Here is a 23,279-nt window from a genome sequence, read left to right as displayed (position 1 = left end):
AAAAAAAAAGGAAAGGAGAAAGAAAAAAGAAAAATAAGATGTTCCAGGAATGAAAGTAACCCGAGTCAGACTCTTCCTGTTCATCTTCACGGATTCATCATTCCCTTAGACCCAGAAATGCAGCAGACCACCCAGCTCCTACTCTTCCAATAATGCCCACGAAACCAAACCACCACACATCAACATCCTGACCGTTTTGACGGTCTACCATAGAGGAGCCACTACAATACCAAAAATGAGGTAAATGCCAGTATTTCATGGTGGCAGAGTCAGGACTACACCTTCTAAAAACTCCAGTTGTAAGATAGAAATTTCTAGTTTATAACTCACAAGGATGTTCAAAGCCAAAGGAAGAAGGAAAGTTATCTGTAAAGCTAATCCCCAAACAGAAAGATCTACATACACCTTAAAAGGGACAAGTCTGGACTAATGGTAGATCAAGCTTTAATCATGTTCAAAAAGCACTTTTTAATTTGGAGACCTAAACATCCTTGATGCAATAATACCACATATGGGTCTTCAAGGTAAGGAATAATTCAAAACAAAGATGTTATCTTCCCAGATGTGTTCACTGCAGCAGCATTTATAATAACCCAAAAAAGCAACAATAACATTGCTGCCTAAGAATAGAATCTGGGATAATTAAAATATGAGGCATTCAATAAACATAACTTAGAAGTCTAGCTAGTCATATGGAAGGATGCTCACAATGTAATGAAAAGTAGTGACAGCATGATACAAACTTGTTGCATCCTACAGAGAATGTGTCTACCTACAGACAAACATTAGGTGGGAAGATACTTCAATGAAAATAACTTGAGATAGGAAATGGGATAATGAGTGATGTTTTCCTCCATTAGGGAGATGTCTATTATCCTATATTATTGCTTTCAAAATAAAAAATAAATATGTAAACATTGTATTACAAGTAACAATCCCTGCTCTCCCAAAGTCACTGAGTTTCTATTCCCTATTTTACAGATAAGAAAACTTAGATGCAGGAGGTTAACTTCTGTAAAAAGTTCCAGAGAGTAACAGAGCTGGAGTCTGAGTCCAAAACAAGCTGCTTCTAAGCCCACACCTGGACATACCGTCGTAGGTGGTTTCTCTTCCCTCCACATTTCAGTGGGGATGGCAAGCAAGGGGTCTGGAGGAAGGTACACCATGGCCCGATAAACAGGATCAAATGCACTAACTGGGTTCATCACTCCACCCAGGAGTGGAGATTCCACAGGAGATATTTTTCTGCAACTCCAAGGCTTATAAGAGGAGAAAAAAAATTGTGGCCAGATAAGGAAGCTGAGACCTCTCTTCATTTAATGATGATGTAATGAGCAAGCACTCTGTGTAAGGATCCTTCAGGCACTGGAAATACAAGGCAGAAAAGGCCCCACCCTCGTGGTGGGGGTGTTCAAGCAGAAGGAGAAACACAATTAACCAGAAAACAAACAGCATGATTTCAGACTGCCACAGGTCCACGAAGGAAACAGGGTGCAGTTCCAAAGATTCTTGCAGACAAATGTTCTGGAGAGGCCTCCCTGGGGAGGGGAAGTATGATCAAAGATCTGCTCACCTAGTGAGCGGGAGGGGACTGATAAATGCAGCTGGGCAGAACACCCAGAGCCTAAGCATGAAGGAGACACCAAGAAACCATCAGCTGACAAGCACCCGTGGCATCAGAACACCATTTATCTGGTCAACACCAAGACTCTAAGCCTCACAAAATGGGCAGAATCATCATTTACCCATTTGAGCTGGCATGTGTCCATTTCTACAAATCTGAATTTTGATTGAAAGTCTTACATATATGAAAAAACATGCAGAAGCAAGTGGAAACAAAGCCAGAGGACACATTACTCCTTCAAACAAGGAAAGGTACAGGCAAGACACTTGACTCAATGCTTTTCCTTCATAGAAATCAGAGCCTTGGAGCTGCGGTTCCAACTCTAAATAATACTCATAGAGCCCTTTCACCAGCCTTGTCAGCAACCCCCAAAAGAGAACCCTGTGCCAGCATAGTCCAACTGACCAGAGGTGAGAAGAGGCCTGGGAACATGAGTCATTGACATTCTGCAACTTTCTGGCAACTTGAGCCTCCACATTCCATGCTCAAGAGGACAGCCAGAGCTCAAGGGAACAGGAAGCAGTTCCTGTCCTGAGAAAACAGCAACAAGATCCCTGGAGGTAACTCCACTAAGATTGAGATAATGTTCTTTAGACAGGAAGGTAGTTAGACTCAGTCACTCAGGTACCAAGATGGTGTTCAGTGACTTCCAGAGGGTACACAGTAGCTGGCAAAATGGATCCAAGACAGAGTTAGGATCCTGATAATGATTCCCAACTCCATACAAACCCCTGTCCCTCCAGGACTCAGTTCCTTGATCTATAAATTCAGGATGACTAGACCAGATAATGCCTCCAGTTTTCCCTTTTAGCTCAGAGACTAACAAAAAAAGAGTTAAGAACAACCACCCCATCATAGGACTGTCAGGACTAAATGAGATAAGCCATATCCAGTGCTTGGCAGAGCACCTAGCACATGGAAAGTGCTCGACAGAATTCCGTGCTGATGATGGTGGTGGCAGCCAGGGTAGTGGCAGTGATGATGAGGTCCAGTATCTAAACCTACCTCCTTCGTATCAAAACACCACTCACTTTCCATGTCCCACATCCCAGGAAGGAAACCCTTCACAGCACCCACCACAATGTGCAAAATTATATGCTTATTTATACCATTCTGTTAGTTAGTTCTAGAAGTTAGGACAGAGAGGCCTGGCGTGCTGCAATTCATGGGGTCGCAAAGAGTCGGACACGACTGAGCGACTGAACTGAACTGAACTGATACCATTCTGTACAGGGTCTTTCTCTCTGAATGCCACAAGCAAGGCAACTACATGTGCATTTATTCTCCACCAAACAGCAATGTGGAGCACAGTGCCAGGCATGCAGCAGGCTCTCATCATATCTTATGAATGAACTGTGTATATGGAACAGAACAGCTAATACCAACTGACCTTATGACAGCATTCTGAGCACTTTATAGGGGTTCACTGATTTCTTCCTCATAATAACTCTGTAAGGTGAGCACTATCATGATCCCCATTTCTCAGTTTAGGAAAAAGGAGGTCAGTAATCGCCCAATGTTTATATGTGAACAGCACAAATGGGATCTGGACTCGAGCAGCCCCACTCCGAACCACCCTCTCTGACGTCTATTGTAGTTTCACCGGAGAACCCAGCTTTGGCTGTAAGAAAAATCAGCTCCCCCAAACTCAAGTATCTAAAAGTAAGGCCACGGCTAAGCCAAGCCCATAGGATCTGCCCTACCCCAAAGCAGCCATATTAGCACAAGAATGCTCCTCATTCATAGCCTTCACTCCCTGCCACCACCCCCAGCACTCTAACTTCGCTTCTTCAAGTAGCAACAGGTTGTTATAGCAACCGAACTGGCACCAGAGTGGGGAGGAGGAGGATGGGTAATTTTAGCATCACATGGGCAGAGTTTGGAAACTTCCACTTGGCCGCTAGAGAGAACTTGCTAGCTCTGAGGTATTCCTGAATTTGCTCCCTCAGTGGCCTAGGAGAGGGATTGTTGCTTCTTTGTAAATGTACATAATTCTGTGATATACATGTACAGTGTGGGGGTGGGGACGAGGAACAGGTATATTGAAAAAAATAAATAACGAAGGGGGAGGTATGGGAAATCATCCCCAGTGTCACCACATCGTTCTTTGATGAGAATGAGAGGAGAATGTGTGTGAGAAGTAACATGTTTTGGTGAGTGACTGTTTTCTATAAATTTTTTTATTCTTGTGTTTCTCACCATCTATAGCTCTCTGAAAAGTACCTGCTCCTGTCACGAACATCACTGACATCAGCCCAAAAGAAGCAAGGAGTACGCTCAGACTTCCCCTCCTCCTCCATGGTAACCATGGTAATCCCCAAAGCTGCACCGAGGGAAGAGGCCGGAGTGAGAGGCGTCTGTGCTTGGGAGTTGGAGAAGTGACTACTGGAAAGATGACTCAATACATGGGTCTGCTCTGCCTCTGCCTCAAAGCTCTTTAGGACCCTCCAGAGCCACTTCCATATTGGTAGCACTGGGAGGCACAGGCCACAAAAGAGAAGGTGCTCGTGGGGTCTGCATCAGTGAGGAGAACTCAGGGAGGGGCACTCGGCATTTTCCCATCTGTCCCTGGGCCTGTTCAAAGGCTTGGATGAAATCTTAGCAGAATAAGACTTCCTTTAAATTATACATTCCTTAACGTATGATACAATACCAATGAGCTCCAATTTCTTCATAAATGAAAACTGTAAAATTGGATGGGAAGTGCTGGAAAACTGGAAGAAAAATCTTGGCCATGGTCCCTCCCTCAAACTAGGGTCATCCATCCCTCTGAATAACAGTGACTGACCAGAACATCTCTTTCACGCCCTAATCATATTCATTTTCAGAAAGCAGATGCACTTAGTTGGGGGTGGGAGAGACCACCCCTAGTTATACTTCGGTTCTGTTTTTCCTACCTACAAGCAGGCACCTCTCAAGGCCATTTCACAACTGAGTAAAATCCACACCGTCTCACAAGAGGGTGACATTGCCCAAGATCTCCTGCAGGTGGCGCAAGGGGCTGCAAGCCAAATGACTCAGTTCAGTTAAAAGAAAAAAAAAGGAAGAAAACCTTGAAAATCCTTTTGCTTTCATTGATTTCAATGAAAACATCTTGCCCATAGGTGGGCTCTAACACTCTACTGAAGGTCAACCTGGCTAGGGCTGTCTAGTGATTTATCACAGGGTGGGAAACTCGGGAGAATCCCCTTTAAAAAAATGAGTAACAGGTTAGAATCAGCCAAGTTTCAGCGACAGTCTTTCCAGGTCAGTGGTAACAAATGCTGACCTGGGGTAAAGCAGTCCCACTTTTTGACTTGCACAGCATGCAATATATATTTTTTAATTATGTGCCAGAAATATTTTAAAGCCAGGAAATTTCACATAAAACTCTGACTTTTCAGTTTCTCTTGAAAAAATGGAAAGATCTAACAACAAAGGGCTCAATTTCACACACAGCAAAAGTGGGTTAAGAAGAGGGTCCTCACATCCACAGGGGCCTATTTGCAACCCCTGTCCTAGGCCTCAGTCTGGACCTCTGCAAACAATACAATTCCATGGTGTCCAAACACACAGGTTAACTACTCACGTAAAGGAGGCATAGTTTCCACTTCTGGATGGTTTATGAACTAGCACAACACAATTAAATATCAAAACACTACAACAACTGATCTGGGGTTGACCTCTCAGTCTTATTTCAGACACTAGGTGTTGTATTTTCCAGACCTTCTGTCCTGAAATCCAAGAAGGCTTGCAAAATTCTTACCTTGGCAGCCCCAATCTGCTCCTTTCGAAACTTCTCCAAGGGAGTGATGAGCACTTCACTGGCGTTCTCAATCTGGAGAGGAAAAGCAGAGGGGTGGGGGAGGCGGGCACCGAAGCAGGATCAGTAAAGAAGCAGAGCAGTTCTGGCACAAAAAACTTCCCAATGCCTCAGTATAAAATCTGAGTTAGCACAATGTTGCCTGTGTCACCTCTTCATAACACTTGAACCAGCAGCATGCGAAATCAAAATTTAGTCATCGGTTCAAAATACAGTATTCTTCCTATGCATGAGTAAGACAGATTCTTTAAAAATAAAAACGAGAACCTTTAAAAACGTAAGCAACTACACTGAAGGCAGAGCGGAACTGGTGACAGAGTAGGGTCTAAATTTCAAGCTTCAACTGACATCTTCTTGTAAATGCTCATTCAGCCAAGTTATATTTATGTAGATGAAACCCTAAGTCTAAGTTAACCCTCCCTGCAAAAAAAAAACCCACCTTTGGTGACATAAAAACCATCCAAGACTGATTCTATGTAGCCCTCCCTACCAGTTCTGGACTGGGATCAAGACACTTGTGCCTCCTGGCCACTGGCTGCCTTTCAACTTCATCTCACTGTACTCACCCCCTCAGGTCCTGCCCTCCAACCACACTGTCACCTGAAAGTGAAAGTCGCTCAGTCATGTCCGACTCTTTGCGACACCATGGACTATACAGTCCATGGAATTCTTCAGGCCAGAATACTACAGTGGGTAGCCTTTCCCTTCTCCAGGGGATCATCCCAACCCAGGGACTTAAACCAGGTCTCCCGCATTGCAGGCAGATTCTTTACCAGCTAAGCTACAAGGGAAGCACAAGAATACTGGAGTGGGTAGACTATCCCTTCTCCAGTGGATCTTCCCAATCTAGGAATCGAACTGGGGTCTCCTGAATTGCAGGTGGATTGTCTACCAATTGAGCTATCAGAGAAGCCTTATTGTCACCTGAATGCACCTCAAATGGACCAAACCCTCCCCACTTCTGAAACTCTGCACTTGGTTACTCTTTTAGATGTTCTGTTTCCAAATTCTTGTGCGGACAACTCATTACTTCTTGCAATTCAGTTTTCAGCTTAAATATCACCTCTTTAGGGAGGCTTTCTCTACTGCCAAAGTAATTCGAAGAAACTTCCCAGCACCTCACCAAGCGTTTTCTTCAGAAGATGTAGACTAGCTGAAGTTCTCTGTTTCACCGTTACAATATACGCACATACACACCACTATCTTATAAATGCTCACTTGTCCACCACCATCCCCAAAACACAGAAGAGTGCTGAAACAAAGGAACACTCAAACGTTTTCAACAATTAAATAAATGAATGAATTGGTTCTTGGTTGGCTGCCAACTGTGTGACCACGGGCAAAACATTTAACCTCTCTGGGCTCTAATTTCATCATCTGCAAAATAAGTGGGGTGAACTGTTCCAGCTCTAAGATTCTATGTTCTTTTCTAAAGCAGCGCGATATTTTACAGTCTTTCCTTTTAAGTCATTCACTGCTCACTCGTCACTCAACTAATTATTTCAGGAATCTCATCGCAACAAAGCATTATTTTTCTAAATCACATGCCTATCCATTGCAATGAAACTAACAGAGTAAATGCCAGAAGCCATAGATGGAGACAGCAAAGAACTAACTAGACAATGTGAAGGGGAGAAGGTGGCAGGTCTCCAAATTTATTGCCGTTTGCCTTTTTCTCACTTTTGAGAGCATTTCTGTTAGAATATTTTAACTCTAGAGTGTTGCAATACTGTTTAACTTACTTGATTTATATTGTCATTTGACTCACTTATTTCATCTTTTCCACAAATCAAGTATAAGTCTCAAACTCACAATGGTGCTCACAGCCCCTAAGCCAGTGGTTCTCAATGTTAAAGGAAAGCTAGGCTCACCTGAGGAATTTTTAAAATTCCCAGTCTCCAGGCCACACTCCAGACCACACTCCAGACCAATAAATCAGAAACTCTATACCTCATTCCACACATCAGTATCTTTTAAACTCTCCAAGTTGTTCCAATGGGCCTCCCTGGGGGAGAATCCAGCCCTCACTAGATGCTAAATATACAAAAGCCCTAACTTCCCACCTGGGAATCAGGACGCCCAAGTCCTTGTCCCAGTGTCCCAGTGTCTACTACTGCATGCTATCAGTCTTCAGGACACCTCACTTTTCTTATCTGTCAAATAAGGGGCTGTATACAGTAAGGAATAAGGTCCATATGGGTCTAAGATTCTATAACTATATAATTTCCACTCAGTTCCAAGCAATAAGCTAATATAGGAACACAGTAACCCCGTCTTCACCCTTCAAGAACTCATACTTCCAATGGGACTCAAATATATGCAGTGACTATCAAGACACTCCACATGCAGAGTCAGAGGCAGAAACTGGACATTCAGAAAATACAAAGGATGGCCAGGAAGGCCTCCCAAGGAAGGTATAGCTTTACCAGGATAAGCTGAACTGAAAACAAAGTTGTCACAAGGGGAGGAGGTTAGGGAAGGGGCTTGCGATGGCCAGATACTCGTACGCAGACAGCAGAAACTCGATTCACTGACATTAATAATAAAATTGCAGAGGCAAGCTGAAAAGTATAATCCAGTCATTATTCCCTTACCCCAGACCATAGCAATCTGCAGAGTATTCATCGTGATTTGCTTGCCACACCCCCCCACTCCCAAATAACAACTCCGCCAAGAACCAGACTCAAAAGAATCACTTCCCTTTCTGAGGCACTAGCATGTGCACAAACACACAAGCTTTGCTCTGCTTCCACCCACCACCCTCCTGATTCTGGTTCAAGAACCCAGCAGGGAGCAATCAAGGCAAACAGTGTCTCTCTCTACAGAGCAGAAAGTGACAGACTTCTGCTCTGGTTGAAGTTTTGAAGAAACACCTGTTTCCTTGATATCACTCACACTTGGGTTTGAATCCAGACTGTGCCACTTATTAACTGGGTGATTTTGGTCATATTACTTTACAGATGTAAATCTCAGTATCTTCATCTGGAACAATGGAGATGATAAAGGTCTCACTTCATAGAGTCATCATGAGAGTTAAAATAGAAAATGCATGCCTACATAATGTCTTGGTAGAGCTTGTAAACTGAATTGCATCCCCTCCAAAATTCACATATTGAAGCCCTAACCCCTATTAAATTAAACAAGGAGGCCATTAGACTGAGGTGGCTCTAATGCCTTAGCATTACATAAGCAAACTTGCCTACATAAGCAAACTAAAACCCAAGGCTTTAAGTCCCTCAAGGTGAAGAAACTGAAATCTAAGAAAATGAAACCAATCACAAACAACTAGACTTTTCCAAATAAGGAAACCACTTAAGCTATAGCCAATCAAATAATTTCCTTCCTTTGCTTCCACAGCTGTTACATAAAAGTCTCTGCCCTGTCTCCTTTTGATGGGCTGCTCCTAACCATTTCTGGGTTGGTTCTGCTGAATTTGAACAAATTTTTGTTCAAATAAACTTAAAAACTTAACCAGACTCAGTTTATCAACACTCATAATATGATAGTACTGATTTTTAGAGATGGAGTCTTTGGAGATAATTAGGTCATGAGGATAGACTCCTCATTATGGGATTAATGACCTTGTTAGAAGAGGCAGGAGAGCTTCCCTGATCTTTCTCTGTACTATGAGGAAATTGCAAGGAGGTGGCTGTCTGCAAGCCAGGAGGAGGGCCCTCACCAGGAATCAAATCAGGCAGCAACTTAATCTTGGACTACCAGTCTCCACAACTGTGAAAAATAAATGTTTGTTGTTTAAGCTACTCAGTCTATGGAAATTTGTTATGGCAACCTGACCAGTACTGTCTTACTGACTACTAAGACAGTACTTAGTCCTGAAACCACTGACTGTTAGTATGGGAAGAGGAACAAATGCTCATGGATGACTCTCCTCTGTGGCACTGCTGCCTAGAGACAAGCCCACCTGGGGACAAAGCAGCATGAAGCTTCATTCCTAATACCTTAGGAATAAGAGGGAGGCCCAAAAGAGCTTCTTGTGAATGCAAAATCCCTCATCTGTGAATGCTGAACGACATCAGAATAAATCCTCATACAAAAGATATCTCTTAGAAACCTGGAGATCAGTGTTTGATTCTTGAATTTGCATACTGCTTCTCTTTGGAAAGCTTCTTATAGTTCCTATCATTCACTAAGTACCCATTGACTAGGTGCCTACCAACATGGCAGGCACTGTGTTAGGTGCCTTAGAATTAACAAAAGAGAGCTCTTGGATGAGTTTAGTAAGGTGAGGAGAAGGGGAGCAGGGCAGAGCACTTTCATTCCCATTCTGCCAATAAGGAATCTGAGTTAAGTTCAAACGATTTATTTCATCTAAAAGTTAAGTTAATTCAAAAGATCCACCCTAAGTCATATACTTATATATATATATATATATATATATATCGGAGAAGGCAATGGAACCCCACTCCAGTACTCTTGCCTGGAAAATCCCACGGATGGAGGAGCCTGGTGGGCTACAGTCCATGGGGTCGCTAAGAGTCGGACACGACTGAGCGACTTCACTTTCACTTTTCCCTTTCATGCACTGGAGAAGGAAGTGGCAACCCACTCCAGTGTTCTTGCCTGGAGAATCCCAGGGACGGCAGAGCCTGGTGCGCTGCCGTCTATGGGGTCACACAGAGTCGGACACGACTGAAGCGACTTAGCAGCATATATATATATATATATATATATATATATATATTACACCTTATAGTGAATCTTTAGGAGGGTAAGTATGTGGTTCTAAGTTAAGCATGGTAAACCTTTAATACTTACAAAAGGCTTCAAAACCCAGCAAGGATGAGAAGATGAGGTTTGCTCATGAGCCCAGAGCACTCAAGTGGCAGAGCCTGGACTCAACCCCATTCTTCTGATAACAAACCCTGTGCTCCCTCGATGACCACACTGTCCATGACCAAGGGCAACCCAGCCATACTCACCATTCGTATCCGTTCATCTTCAAGATTCCTGAGGACAGTGGCAAACTCCTGTAAAGACCTTGCTAGAAAAGAGAAAGGGGTCGTGAGGTAGAAGTAGAGTGAAAGGCCCTTGGAAACCCTTCCAGATACAGCTATTATGTTATGGACTAAAATCCCTTGGCATGTGCAGAAGCCTAAAGACAACTCTTCCCAAGGCTCCCCTTGTCTTTCCATCACTAACCATTAAGGATGATCCCAAAATGCAGGATAATCCACTGGGCACTCAAGCTGGGGAAGGGTTTCCTTCAAGGAAAAGGCCTGCCTGTTCCTGAGAGTACCCAGGACTGATGGGATGCTGGCCAGCTCCCAGGCTGGATGGGGTAGAGTTCTTCTCAGGAGTTCAAGGATTTCCTGCCCAGGATTCAACCTCTGCAACCTTTGTTGTGGGGCTGCGTCAGAACCCAACCTTTTCTTTGCACCAGAGTTAAACAAACAATGCCGCTGGCATTGGAAGCCACCTCTCTGCCTTGGGTTCCTCCTCTCTGAATCTTCAAGCCCCTTATTATTGCAACACAGCTGGCAGCGTAGCAGTCAGACGTAGACAGTCTCTTTCACTGAAATTATTCCAAATGCAACAAGCATCGCATACAATAGCCCTAAGGATATTGGAGACATTCATGTATTGTTGGGAAAAGCATTCACATATTCAGGCATTACAACAATGATATGTTTTCACTGCTCTCAGCTGTCTCCAAATTCCCTCTGCTCATCCCCAGATTCTGATGCTCTGTAAGCCAACAGGGACTCCATAAGCATTTGGTGGCTTAATTAATTCAATGTAACTCGCTCAACTTCTGCTCACTTAATGGAGTCAACCAATACGCCCGATGCAAGAATAAGGTGTAAAGACTAGGATCTGGCAAAGACAGGTGTCTTGACATTGCAAATCCTCTGTGCTCAGTGTTGCCCACAGAAGATGGACAGGAGACAGTGAAGAGTGACACAATGCAGTGAGGTAATAAATGGGAACCTCCGCTCTCAGTCTATTGCTAAGGAAAATGCAAGGGGCAGGTGTTGGGGGTGGGGGTGAATGATGCAGACACCCAGCTTCTCTCCACATCCAAAAGTAACAACAGCTACACAGCCCCAGCTAACTGCTGCCAGGGCAGAATGAGAGGTCGGCTGCTCAGGCTCCCCCATTTTTAAAGAAGCTGAAAAACTGGAACTTGACACAACTTCAACTTATATGGTAATTCAGTTTTAAAAAATGAGTGTCCAAGAAAACATGTCTGCATTAGGACCTCTGATCTAGCTCTTCTCCCATCTCCCCATGTTCTGCTTTTGCTCTAATCCTAAGGTATCACGTTTGGAATTCGGGGAAGAACGTCATGAAGCCAGTCAGAAGCAGCATGCTACTGGAGGGTGGATACAGGAGCCCCACTGCAAACCTTCCCGTGCTCTCCTACAGGCCAGAGGGGGAGAGGCAATCCCAGGACTCCGAGGAAAAGCCCAGGAGAGCCCCAGGGCCTCTGATCCTCACTGCACTCTGCTGGCCCTACTCTTAATATCGACTTCTTAATTTATGACACTTACATACTCGCTGTTCCAGGTGAAAGACCCAGTGAGGATGATGAAAGTGTGGTGAACAGTGCACTTTTTACATTCTTACATGTGGTTGTGACTTACCTATACACATTTCATCATCTGTTTCTGCGTCTCCTATGCACTGAAATTTAAATTCATTTAAGGAATCTGCAAATTTCCTCTTTGCTGAAGACAAATCTAGCACAAAAAAAAAAAAAAAGAGAGAGAGTAAAAAATGTGAATTACTGAAATAAATCTGCTTTCATATTTACTGCACTTTTTAGTCCTTTTACTACCAAAAGCAGCTAAATCTGTTCCTGAGTCCATCTCAGAGCACAAAATAATGTAAATTCAAAATAGTAAATAACTGTTTATAACATGAAATGGATGATGTGCTTCACAAGTCAGTACTTTAGCTACATTTGCTTTAACGAGTCTGGCCCTCTCTCTCTTAATTCCTCAAGCTACACAGCGAGTCCTGCCATCTCCAATTGATACAGGTGGGAATCCACTTGCCTAAGAATGTTGGGGTCAGAGCCCACATTAGGATCTGTTCAGCCCTGCTCTGTCATTGACCCTCCACATGGTCAGTGAAGATGCCCCCATGTCAGACTCAACAATACGCACCCCAATCTAACACACACAACAAACAGGCATTAGGTGGGAGCTGGCAGAAAGGGCTTGGAACTGCACAGGAGCACCTGAACCTCCTCTTCTGACTCAAGGACACATAAGGCCTGAGTTCTCAGAGCCCTCTGGGCTCCCCTCAGAGGAGAGCAGCCGCCAGCCTGACAAAGCTCTGCCTGAACCAGTTAGTTCCCTGGGTGACCTCGTTCCACCACTGCCACCAGAACAAAGCCCTGGCAATGTTCTGACCTGGGGTAAAAAACACACCCCAAACATGGTATCTATAAAGAAAGCTCTCAGAGGCCCTTGTCAAATTTTAAAAACAAGCTTTCATTTAAGACAGTAATAAAAACCAATGACCCTTCCGGAATCCTCAGCTTCTGTTAAGGGTATAAACCACCGAGGTACCTTTAAGCGGCCTGACAGACAAGGCTGCTCGGCACAAATGTGCTTAACTTAATTCCGTGTGCAGCCTTCCTGCAGATTAGGCTAATCATTCAAATTACCCTTGGACATGTTTCCCTCATTGAAGGGGAAATGACATTATGTTCAAATTCCCAGAGGAGGGAATATGAGGCATAACTGGCAACGAGGTCTGGCTTTCATAAGGTACTAGGGGGACTCAGGGGTGAGGGAGAATTCTGGCTTCACAGATCAACAGAACCTTTTGGAATAAAAGCATCCATGATACTCAGCACTTCTTTTTTAGTTCCTAAATTTGTCCCTTGAGGTTAGGGGTCATGTTTTTTCCATCTACTGGCTTGGTTTGCTTGTTTCCTCTCCCTGTACTTGGCACCGTACCCTGCTCAGTACGTGCTAAATAATATGTGTGTGGCAGAGGTGGGGAGAGCTACATACAAATCCAACTCCCAGTAGAGAGCTCGCCAAACCCAGCGTTCACCCCAAGCAATGGAGTCAGGTGGGGCTGTCCTGCTATTCTCGGGTCTGAGGCTCAGACCACTGCATGGTTTCCAGGGGCTCCTGCTCTGGGACTGCCCTCCCAACCTCAGCTCATATGACGCGGGTCCCAAGCTAGCTACGCCTTGTGCAAGGCCCTCTACTCATCACCAGAAGAGGAAGGCACTTGGAGCAGAGGAGAACACAGGAGCCAACGGCCAGCCGTCTCTGATTCAGTCACTTTAGTGGATTGGTTCTTGGCCACAAGTATAAAGATGCTGGCAGGGAAATCTCTCAGGGCATCTCTTAAGATTGGCCAACCCAGGCTGAGAATATCCCCAAGAACACACATCACTCCCTGGCAAGTCAAGAAAGAAACAGATGAAAAAAAAAAAAAAAAAAAAAAAAAGAAAGAAACAGATGCATCTGAAAGAACACTGTGGGGAGAAGGACAGGGGTGGCAACAGTCAGGCAGGAAGAAAATGAGGAAAAATAATGTTTCTAAGTAGAAGACAAAGCTCTTCATGGAGTGCATGGAATGTGGGCAGGTGGTACTCAGTCTAGGCTTTGCCAGAATGTTTCTCTGATTGGGACTCACAGATAAAAGCCTGAGCAAAGAGTAAGAACAGGACTGCTTCTCTATCCACTCAGCAACCCTCCTGTGCCTCTCCAAGAGGGCAAGTAAGACTCAAGCTGGACCCTCTTCTCAACAAGGTAGAAGAAAGGAGAAAAGTCAGCCAGGCTTGGGAAAGCTCCCAAACAGGCCCCTGAAAAGCCGTGCTGCCAATGAAGATTGAGCAGAGGCTCAAGATGCACAATGGGGCCTTTGTGGGGCCTTCCTCGGGAGGCCCATGGAACGAGAAACAAGCCTGTAAGCTTACAACCAGAGTGTCACCCGACTTCCCTGTGTGGTGGCACACAGCACACCCCACCACAGCACACCCCACCACAGCACACCCCACAAAGCGCTGTGGGCCCCACAAAGCTGATAAACGCTGGTCCCCTGGATGGGACATTAGGTAATGAGTCCTGGTGTGGAGTCAATACTGGGCTGTGGGCCAGGAAGGACAGATGGGTAGAGTGAGAAGCCCAGTCATCAGAATCTGAAAAGAAACTCACCATGGGCTTGAATGACACGTGCCTGAGAGAGAATTCTCCATGTAAAGGTACAATGAACACTGCTGTTTCCTTGTTCAGCATCTACTCCCGGCCTTTGGAACAGCATTTCCAGCTCAATTACGAGAACCTTCCTTCTCCACTGGGGTCCTGGTTCTACACACTGGTAAACCCCTTCCCCAGCCCCCGGCCATCACTTCAACCTCCACTGCTCCTGGATTCAAGTTTTAGCTCCATCATTGATCAGCTATGTAACTAACCCTGGGTTAGTCATAAAGTTTCTAACATCTCACCTAATGTAAGTCATCATCCTCTGGGTGAAGAGACCTACCTAAGCTGTGAGGCTGCCAGGAGACCCACTGAGACACACGGGGTAAGTGCTCCGTAGGCTGTCACCTTCCGTTCTAGGCAGGGCTGGGCTGCCCTTCCTTAATACATTAGTCCTCCAGTAACAGGACACAGGAAGGGAAGCATGATTATCTATACTGAGAGTGGGAGAAGTGAAGGGACTGACATAAGCACACACGACTTCTAAGATGTGGATCTGCAACTCGACCAAGCCCTCTAAACTGAGGTCCCTGGGGCACACTGCACTGGTTCACCCCATTAAGATCAACTCCTCTCTGTTACTTGGGACAATGGAGAGGACATCAAAAAGAGAACACCCAAAAGCCACTGGTTCTTGGCTACTGCCACTCAAAAAGAGTGCTGGCCTCTTATGTAGGTGATCACGCTAGATATGCAGCTGCACAGACACTTCTTTCTGGTGCCTTCATTTTGATGCACACAGGAATCTCAAACACACATTTCAGTAAGAGGAGAGAAGGCAGGGAGGCTGGTGTTGGCGCTGGGTGCATGCCAAGCTTCGTGGCACCCTGCTCATATAACCCTACTGTTTCATGTTCAGGCAACGCGAGCCACAGCAAGGAGCCAAGCAGAGGCAATAATATTTACTTTTCAGAAACATCTGTTGCTAGAAAGGCAGAACGCTGGCCAGAGCAGAGGGAAGGCGTGACTGGCAGCCTCTGGGGAGGACAAGGATCCGCTTTACAGAGTAAGTAGGCTCTGCTGCTGAGTGAGGAGACCAGGCAGCGAAGGGATGAGGAAGCAGCTGGAAGTCTGGGCCCTGACAGGCTGCTCCGAAAGCTGCTGCTCACTCGAGAACCAAAGGAAACTGCCCTTCTCTTCTTGGAGATGCCACAGCAGATACTAACTCCCCAGAGATTAAGAAAGTAAGCCAAGTATAATCCTTTCTTTCACTGAAATAGGTAGGTTTATTCTAATTTCTTAAGTTGGTTTATATAAGTTTTACCAGTAATAGCACAAGTCAAGCCATTTCCTTTTGCTCCTTGGGTAAAACTCAACACACATGTGCACATGAACACACAGGCTTACAAATGCGTACATAATGAAGAACTCAAGGTAACCTCACAGTTATGTTTATTATCAGTGCATCTGATCTCCAAAGTTAGCAAGACTGGATATAACTATGCTTAAAATGCTTTGCTACTCTGTCACTGTCCCTGGACCTAGAAACTGGTCACAGTTAATAAAGACCAACGGCCAAGGAAGCACTTGCAACAGGACTGGCCTCTCGGCTGCTTACAAGAGGTGTTCTTGTGCCTACAAGACACCAACGTCCCAGGCCTTGTTAATCTCTTCCTTCTCTGAAAGCCGATTATACTGACTCTCTGCACCCCATCATACTGCATTTAGAATGATTCATGAGTGATTCTGAATCACAATGCACACTGAGTGTGTAGGACAGGGCTGGACAAGGTGGCCCTCAAAACCTATTGCATCGATCTGATTGGCCAAAGAAACAAAAGTTTGTTTGTGTGGAATGTCTGAGATTCTTTAGATAAGAGGACCGACATTGAGAGCTGAAAGGAGGACATGAGCCCCAGAGAAGTTGCAGCTTTTCCTCAGAAGCCCCACTCTCAGGTAAAGCTCAATGCTCTCAAAATGAAATCCTCTCTTCTCTCCTACCGGCTCCCCAAAGAGCCAACCACAGGCCCCTTCCTGTGTCCCTATTTAGGCAAAGGGCACCACCATTCAACATGCCACACAAGTAAGAGACAGACATCCATGCGTTATCTTTGACAGCAAACACTCTCCTCAAGTCTGTTCATTTTGCTTCCTATGCATTTCAGTTCTGCACACTCCTGCATCACTACCAGCAACCCGTAAACCAAAACCCCTCATTGCCTGGATAACTGAAACTGTCCCTTCCTGGTCTCCCAATTTTGTCCCTCCAGTGGCTCTCCACCCAACCATGCCGGCTCCAGCAGTGAACCCTACAATGGCTTCCCGGAGCTCTAAGGACACAGACCAAAGTCCCTCCCGAGGCCTAAAAGGTCCTGCAGGGTCTGGGCTGCCACCTCCCAGTGGACGCTGGAAACCCTGGCCTCTGCCAGTTTCTGGAATGGGCCCTATTCCTAACAGCAGCCCTCTGTGCAATAGTTCCTTCCTCCAAGAAGTCTTCCCTGACTTGTCTAATCAGGCCAAACCCTGCCCCAGTTTCACTCCCAGAATCCTATGTACCTCTTCTTCACAGCAACTTTACATCGTTCGGATAATTATCTGATTAGGGTCTTCCTGAATGGTAAGTTTCATAAGAGTGATGACTGTGTTCCTTCATGTTCACCACTGTATCCTGAGAACCTAGCACAGTGACTGGTTAAGAGAAGGTGTCACTGAAAGAACAAAGAAGAGAGAGGAAATTCCCACTCCATAGTTTATCACACTCATCAAAGGTGATATTCCTGATTTTATGCTTGATGAGTGGGAAAAAAAAAAAAAAGATTAGGTACATTAGGTGAAACTTTCCAACTATGCAAGTCTGGTCAGAGCTTACTACGTAAGAATGTGGTTACTATTAACATATAGCCACTTGCTCTGACGCTGTCCATTAAGGAAGATTCCCACAGAACTGAAGAAAGAGATGCCAGCAAGCACATAAAACTTTCTCTATACCAAGTGACCAGGAAAATGAGCTACAAACATGCTGTTGGTCACAATCAGGTGTCCCTTTTCAGCCCCAGCACATCCCCACACCTGGAGCTAAAACAGGTGAAAGCAGAATTCCCAGTGACTCTTCTCTTTCCCCATATGTAGACAAGCTGAGAACACATTCTACCAAAAACTGTGCTTGGAGAGAGGCATTTCCCCAAGTCACATGTGGCATTTTAAACTGAGTTCTATTGCTTAATTTGTAAGAAAAGCAAGTGACCTCTCCTTGTTCAATGCCATTCTACAGCCTGAACTCTATATTATTACATAGGCAAAAGGAAACAGACCATGTTCAAAATCATCTGACTAATTTCTGTGATGTGCAGTCTTGCCTATAGCTTCTAGATGGCAATTGACTATGTCAGGGAAGGTGTGACAAGACTCAAAGAGAAACAACAGGGCCAACCGTCATCCTGTCCCACTGATGAAGACACCCGCGAGAGGAGGGAAATGTCCAGTGGATGCTCAGTCAGCAACGGAGAGAGGGGCACTAGACTCCATGGGAGAAGAACTGTCCTAATACATTCCAAGAACCTCTGTTGGTCTCATCCATTCAAGCCTGAGACAAGGAGGGGAAGGGTTGGAGGGATGAAGTCACCACCAGTGTCTTCTGCGTTCTTTCAAACATGGCTGGAGAAGACTCGGAAAACTTCTCATCTCTCCAGACAATGATATGCCCAACAACCACATCAGTCACAACAGAGCTCACAATGTACATTCTGAGTACACATCTGCATGTTTTTCCTAAAGCCATTTTCCCTAAAACTGTATTTCTTAAATGAGGTCACAGTCAGAACTGACTCTGGAGAATTTGTTTTTCCAACCAGAGCACTAAAGCTAATGAAATTTTCAGGGTTGATTTTTAAAATGAAATCAAACAGGACAAAGAAAGGTGTGTCAACCTTTTCCAGATGAGGTTTCTAATTCCATTTACATGAAAATATCCTTCAGGGAAAATGTGGAAGATCCAAACTCACTTTTATGTAAATCAAAACAACTTTAAATATATTATTTATTGGATACTTTACTGTGTAACATGTACCTACTAAGCAATTTAAATCACTTCATTCCTACAACCATTGTACTGAGCATGTGTTATTACTCCCATTTTCATATGGGTAAACGGATTCAGAGAGGTTAAATAATCTGTCACAATCACATAATTAATAACTGGTAGTCTAAGAACCTGGTTCCTCTGATGCCCAAATTCTTAACTATTATACCATAATGCCTAATTTACTCAAATATTTGAGAATCTGATAGCAATGTACTCAAAGAAATAAAAAGATGACACATATATATTCCATATCCTTGAGAAGAATACAATTTAGAAGGGTCTACTCAGTGCTATGGTACAGAATCCACCTGCCATCACAGGAGACACAAGAGACATGGTTTCAATCCCTGTGTCAGGAAGATCCCGTGGAGAAGAAAATGGCAACAAGTTCCAGTATTCTTGCCTGGAAAACTCCATGGACACAGGAGCATAACAGGCTATAGTCCATGGTGTCACAAAGAGTCAGACATGACTGAGAGACTGAGCATACATACATACACCTTATGTATACAGACTTACAAATTAAAGCAGTGCATGCTAAGGCAAAAAATAGCCACAGAAGTGTAAAAGAGATATTATTTCAGCTGGGGCCATGGGAGGAGGCTCCCCAGGAAAAAAAAAAAGAATAAGAAGTGGAATTTGAAGTGCACTTTAAAAGTTTAGTACTATCTGAATATCTAGAGATGGGAAGAGGTGCAGGGCAGGGGAGAGAGGCATGCAAAGGTATTCTAAAAGTAGGAAGGGGAAGCAAAGAGATGCAAACGCAGAGGACATACCTACAAATAGCAGGAAGCTCAACTTAAAGGATATAAGACTAGGAAGAGAGGTTTGAATCAAACTCTGGAAGAAACTGAATGCCAAGCTAAGGAATTTGAACTTCATCCCCAAGAAAATGGAAACCATATTTTTATACAGAAGAGAAACTAGATCAACTTAAACACTGATTAATCCTTTCACTGAGAGGCTAGCCCAGAACTTAGTTTGGGAACTTCTACTCTGATGTTCCATCCCACCTCGCTCAAGAACAAGCAACCACGGTCAAAAGGCTTTCTCTCTGTGGTATGACACCTCTCAAACTGGACACTGGTGCACAGGCCACCCAGTCTCGAGATAACGAGACCATGAGAAATTCAGAGAAACTCTGCTCCTTACTAAAACCTCCAAGTTCAGGTCCAACTATCAGGGATCAGTAGCATCATCATTCCATATACATAATAACAGCTGACCCTTGAACAAGATGGGGCTTCTCTGATAACTCAGTTGGTAAAGAATCCACCTGCAAAGCAGGAGACCCAGGTTCAATTCCTGAGCCAGGAAGATCTGCTAGAGACGGGATAGGCTACCCACTCCAGTATTCTTGGGCCTCCCTTGTGGCTCAGCTGGTAAAGAATCTGCCTGTAATGTGGGAGACCTGGGTTCGATCCCTGGGTTGGGAAGATCCCCTGGAGAAGGGAAAGGGTACTCACTTTAGTATTCTGGCCTGGAGAATTCCATAGACTGTATAGGGAAAGCTCTCGTGCCCTACAAAGTTAGCAAAGCTCAAGAAGAAAAAGACTTCCCCTTCTTGCTTGGCGAAAGCTTAGCCAACGAGAGACTGTCACAACTCAACCAATGAAAACCCACTATACTTTAAACTCTCAATTCCTCCAATGGATTCTTTGTTTACTACAGCCATCCCAGCTTTCTTTTCCCCTCTTTGAAAAAGTTCTCTTCTCCTTGCTGTATTGGGACTTGCACGTAGCTCACCATGGTTGTAAACTCCAAATTGCAAATCTTTGGTGATTTCGAATAAACCCACTTTTGCTGGAGAAGTAACTGTCAGCCTATTTATGTCAAGATTTTGGTGGCTTGTATGGGGATCCAGAGAAGACCCCAATGACTCCAAGGCTGGTGAGCAAACAGATGTGGTACCCACTTAAAGTCCACTGTTGCTCACTGCTTTTCTCACCAACCCTGGGGTTTAAGGCTAAGTTTTTCCCCCTCTCTCCATCCAAATCTAAGCTTCTGCTCTCTTTGTGTTTTGAAGTTCTCCAGGTTTTATTTGAAATCTATTTTAAGGCCTCATCCTTTCTTATTAGGTCTTGTTTCTGATAGGCCTTATTCTATCAATATATTCAAGCACTAACCTGACACTTCAGCCTGATTTCTAGGCTGTTACAATTCAAACTGTGTTGGTCTTCCGTTCATTTCTTTTGGAACAAGGGCTGCTTCATTGGACCTGTGCCACTTGAGCCGTTGGCCTGATTCCTTTTGAAGCAGGAGCTACTCTACTGGAACTGTGCTGTTAAGCCTTTGATGTAACTCCTTGGGGACTAAACTGCTCTAGTGGAACTATGTGTTATATCTTTGGCTTGACTTCTTCAGAATTGGGCTGTCATTAGAGCTGTGCTATGCAGCCTTCAGCCTGGCTCTTCCAGGACCAGACTGTTGCCTTAGGATTGGCTGGTATTAGGCCTGCAGGCTATTTGAGCTGTTTAGGAAAGATTCGGGGCAAGAGGAGAAGGTGGCAACAGAGGATGAGATGGTTGGATGACATCACTGACTCAATGGACATGAGTTGGAGCAAACTCAGAGAGATGATGAAGGACAGGGAAGCCTGACGTGCTACGGTTCATGATGTCACAAAGAGTCAGACATGACTTAGTGACTGAACAACAGGCTGTCTGAAAATTACTCATTGCTCAAGAGAAAAACTTCTGAGAGATGGGAACCCAGTTATATGTCTATTTTGAGGACATTCCCCACACCAGGATTCCAACCAGTTTTGTTTAAATACACAATCCTTCCTCACACATTTCTAACTAAATGGACCTACCTAACAAAAGGCAATTTAAAACATCAAAGCCATTATGAGGAACTTTTAAAATCCCAAACTTTTCTTAAAACCAAACTAAAAACCATAGCTCAAAACTTTCAAAAACTGAATGAAATGCCTATTTTGACTGGTATTTTGAGGCTTCCAAACATTATTAGGAGCCCAAATTGCCTTTCTGCAAAATAAGATTTAAAAATAACTAAGACAAACAAATGATTACAGAAATGTAAAGTGGCTTCTGAAGCTTCCAGCTCCTCTTCCTGGGCTGTCTCGGGCTCTGTCTCCAGGGTCACCTTCCTCCTTTCCTTCTATGCTGTCTACACCTCTACACCCTCAATTCTCCCATACTAATTCTCTGGCCCAACTTCTCCTAAAACTCTTCACTCCCTTTTTCTATAAACCTATCAGAACTTGAGCCTCTAAAATTAACCTTTCTGAGGATCCTGAGGCCAAACTCTTAATTTCTTATGTTCCCAGGACTAAAGCTGAATTGCAAACCACAAAGATTGTTTTCCCAGAGTAACCAAAAATCCTCATATATTTGCTGAGAAATTTAATAAAGCATTCAAATTTATCAAGCTTACTGCTGTGACTTGTATCCCCTAGGTCATATGCTTGTGAATGAAGGCCAGAACCAGTACTGGATGAAAATTGCTAATGGGAAAAATCCTAAAGGTCTTTAGGATTACAACTGGGAGACCAGCCCACTGATTTCTGTTATTAACAAGCTCAGGCAATCACTAGGCAACGTCATCAGGCAATCCCTAGGGCTTTTCCAAAGTCTGTTGACAGAAACAAAATTCGGGCATTCAAACAAAAATCTGATGAGCCTGTTCATAAGTATTACAATTGACAAAGTTATTTTTAAAAGAAATTCTGGTCTTCCTTCAGATATTGATTCCACTGGCATAGCTTTTAGCTCTGTGTTTACTAATGGGTTGGTCCTTCTAGTAAAAAGGACCAGGATACAATGGGAAACTATGTCCACTCAAGATTTAGTTAATCTGGCAAACTAGCTCTCTCACACTGTGGGTGAGTCACCTAAAAGACTGCTATAATTCTTAATCTTCAACTACAGCGAATTAAGGTCTCAAAATGAAGCCCAAACCCTCCTAGTTTCTATCATCACAAAGAGCCAGGACATTGGAAAAGAGATTATAAATTTGAGTGTTTCAGGTACCTTTTGTTGTCTAACCAGCCTTTCCAATGTCCTCCCAATTCTCAATCGCAGAACTCCAAGGAACTATAGAGGCTCTTTCCAATCTGCCCTCTTAATCGGCTTGGAGAAACATTTCTCCAGATTATGGATGAATCTCTTCCAGTCCTGACACTGGGGCTACAGTCTCAGTACTCAACCCCACTATAACAAAACAACCCCTGCCTCAGGTCACTAAATCAATTCAAATAGTGGGGATCTCCGATGAACCTCAGAGATTCCTGTTTTGAGTCTATCCTCTTTTGTGTAGACTCTGAGAGATAAATACCTTTTTCTCTGCAGTTTCTCTGCCGCATCCATTTAATAGGCTTAGACTTCTTAGAAAAGTATCATGCCAAAATTCCTTTCTCCTAAAAGGGGAAAATAACTCTAGAACTTAACAGCAGTCATCAAAGCAACCAACCAGGTGAATTAAATGACCCATTGAGGTCTTCTATTTGCTCCATTTCTGACAACACTAGAGTAGGGTCTGGAAACACGGATCATCTGTTCCTATTGAATCAGCTACCAACCTTATGTGCAAAATCTCCAAAATGATATTGGCAAAATTCATAATGCACCTCCTATCAAGATTCAAACAGATCCCTCAAAATCTCTCCCCAGAATTAAT

General features: G+C 44.1%; 1 protein-coding gene across 50 annotated transcripts in view; it reads right to left on the bottom strand.

Moving 5' to 3' along the window:
- Positions 1–23,279, bottom strand: part of ARHGAP26 (Rho GTPase activating protein 26) — a 556,769-nt gene that overhangs the window by 326,751 nt on the left and 206,739 nt on the right. For 48 of the 50 annotated variants that reach the window (XM_081504651.1, XM_081504686.1, XM_081504653.1 and 45 more), the window contains 3 exons: positions 12,032–12,127; positions 10,367–10,428; positions 5,370–5,441 (listed from right to left, as the gene is read on the bottom strand). In XM_081504651.1, coding sequence (XP_081360777.1) covers positions 5,370–5,441; positions 10,367–10,428; positions 12,032–12,041 — 144 coding nt within the window. In that variant the 5' untranslated portion in view covers positions 12,042–12,127. Of the gene's footprint in view, positions 1–5,369; positions 5,442–10,366; positions 10,429–12,031; positions 12,128–20,764; positions 21,237–23,279 lie in introns of those variants that run through there. The other 2 variants (XM_081504673.1, XM_081504682.1) reach the window with 1 other exon arrangement.

The sequence above is a fragment of the Giraffa tippelskirchi genome, chromosome 6 (genome assembly GCF_054371585.1).
Source record: "Giraffa tippelskirchi isolate mGirTip1 chromosome 6, T2T-mGirTip1v1.2.pri, whole genome shotgun sequence".
Lineage (NCBI taxonomy): Eukaryota > Metazoa > Chordata > Mammalia > Artiodactyla > Giraffidae > Giraffa > Giraffa tippelskirchi.
This window is presented reverse-complemented; position numbering and strand designations above follow the sequence as displayed.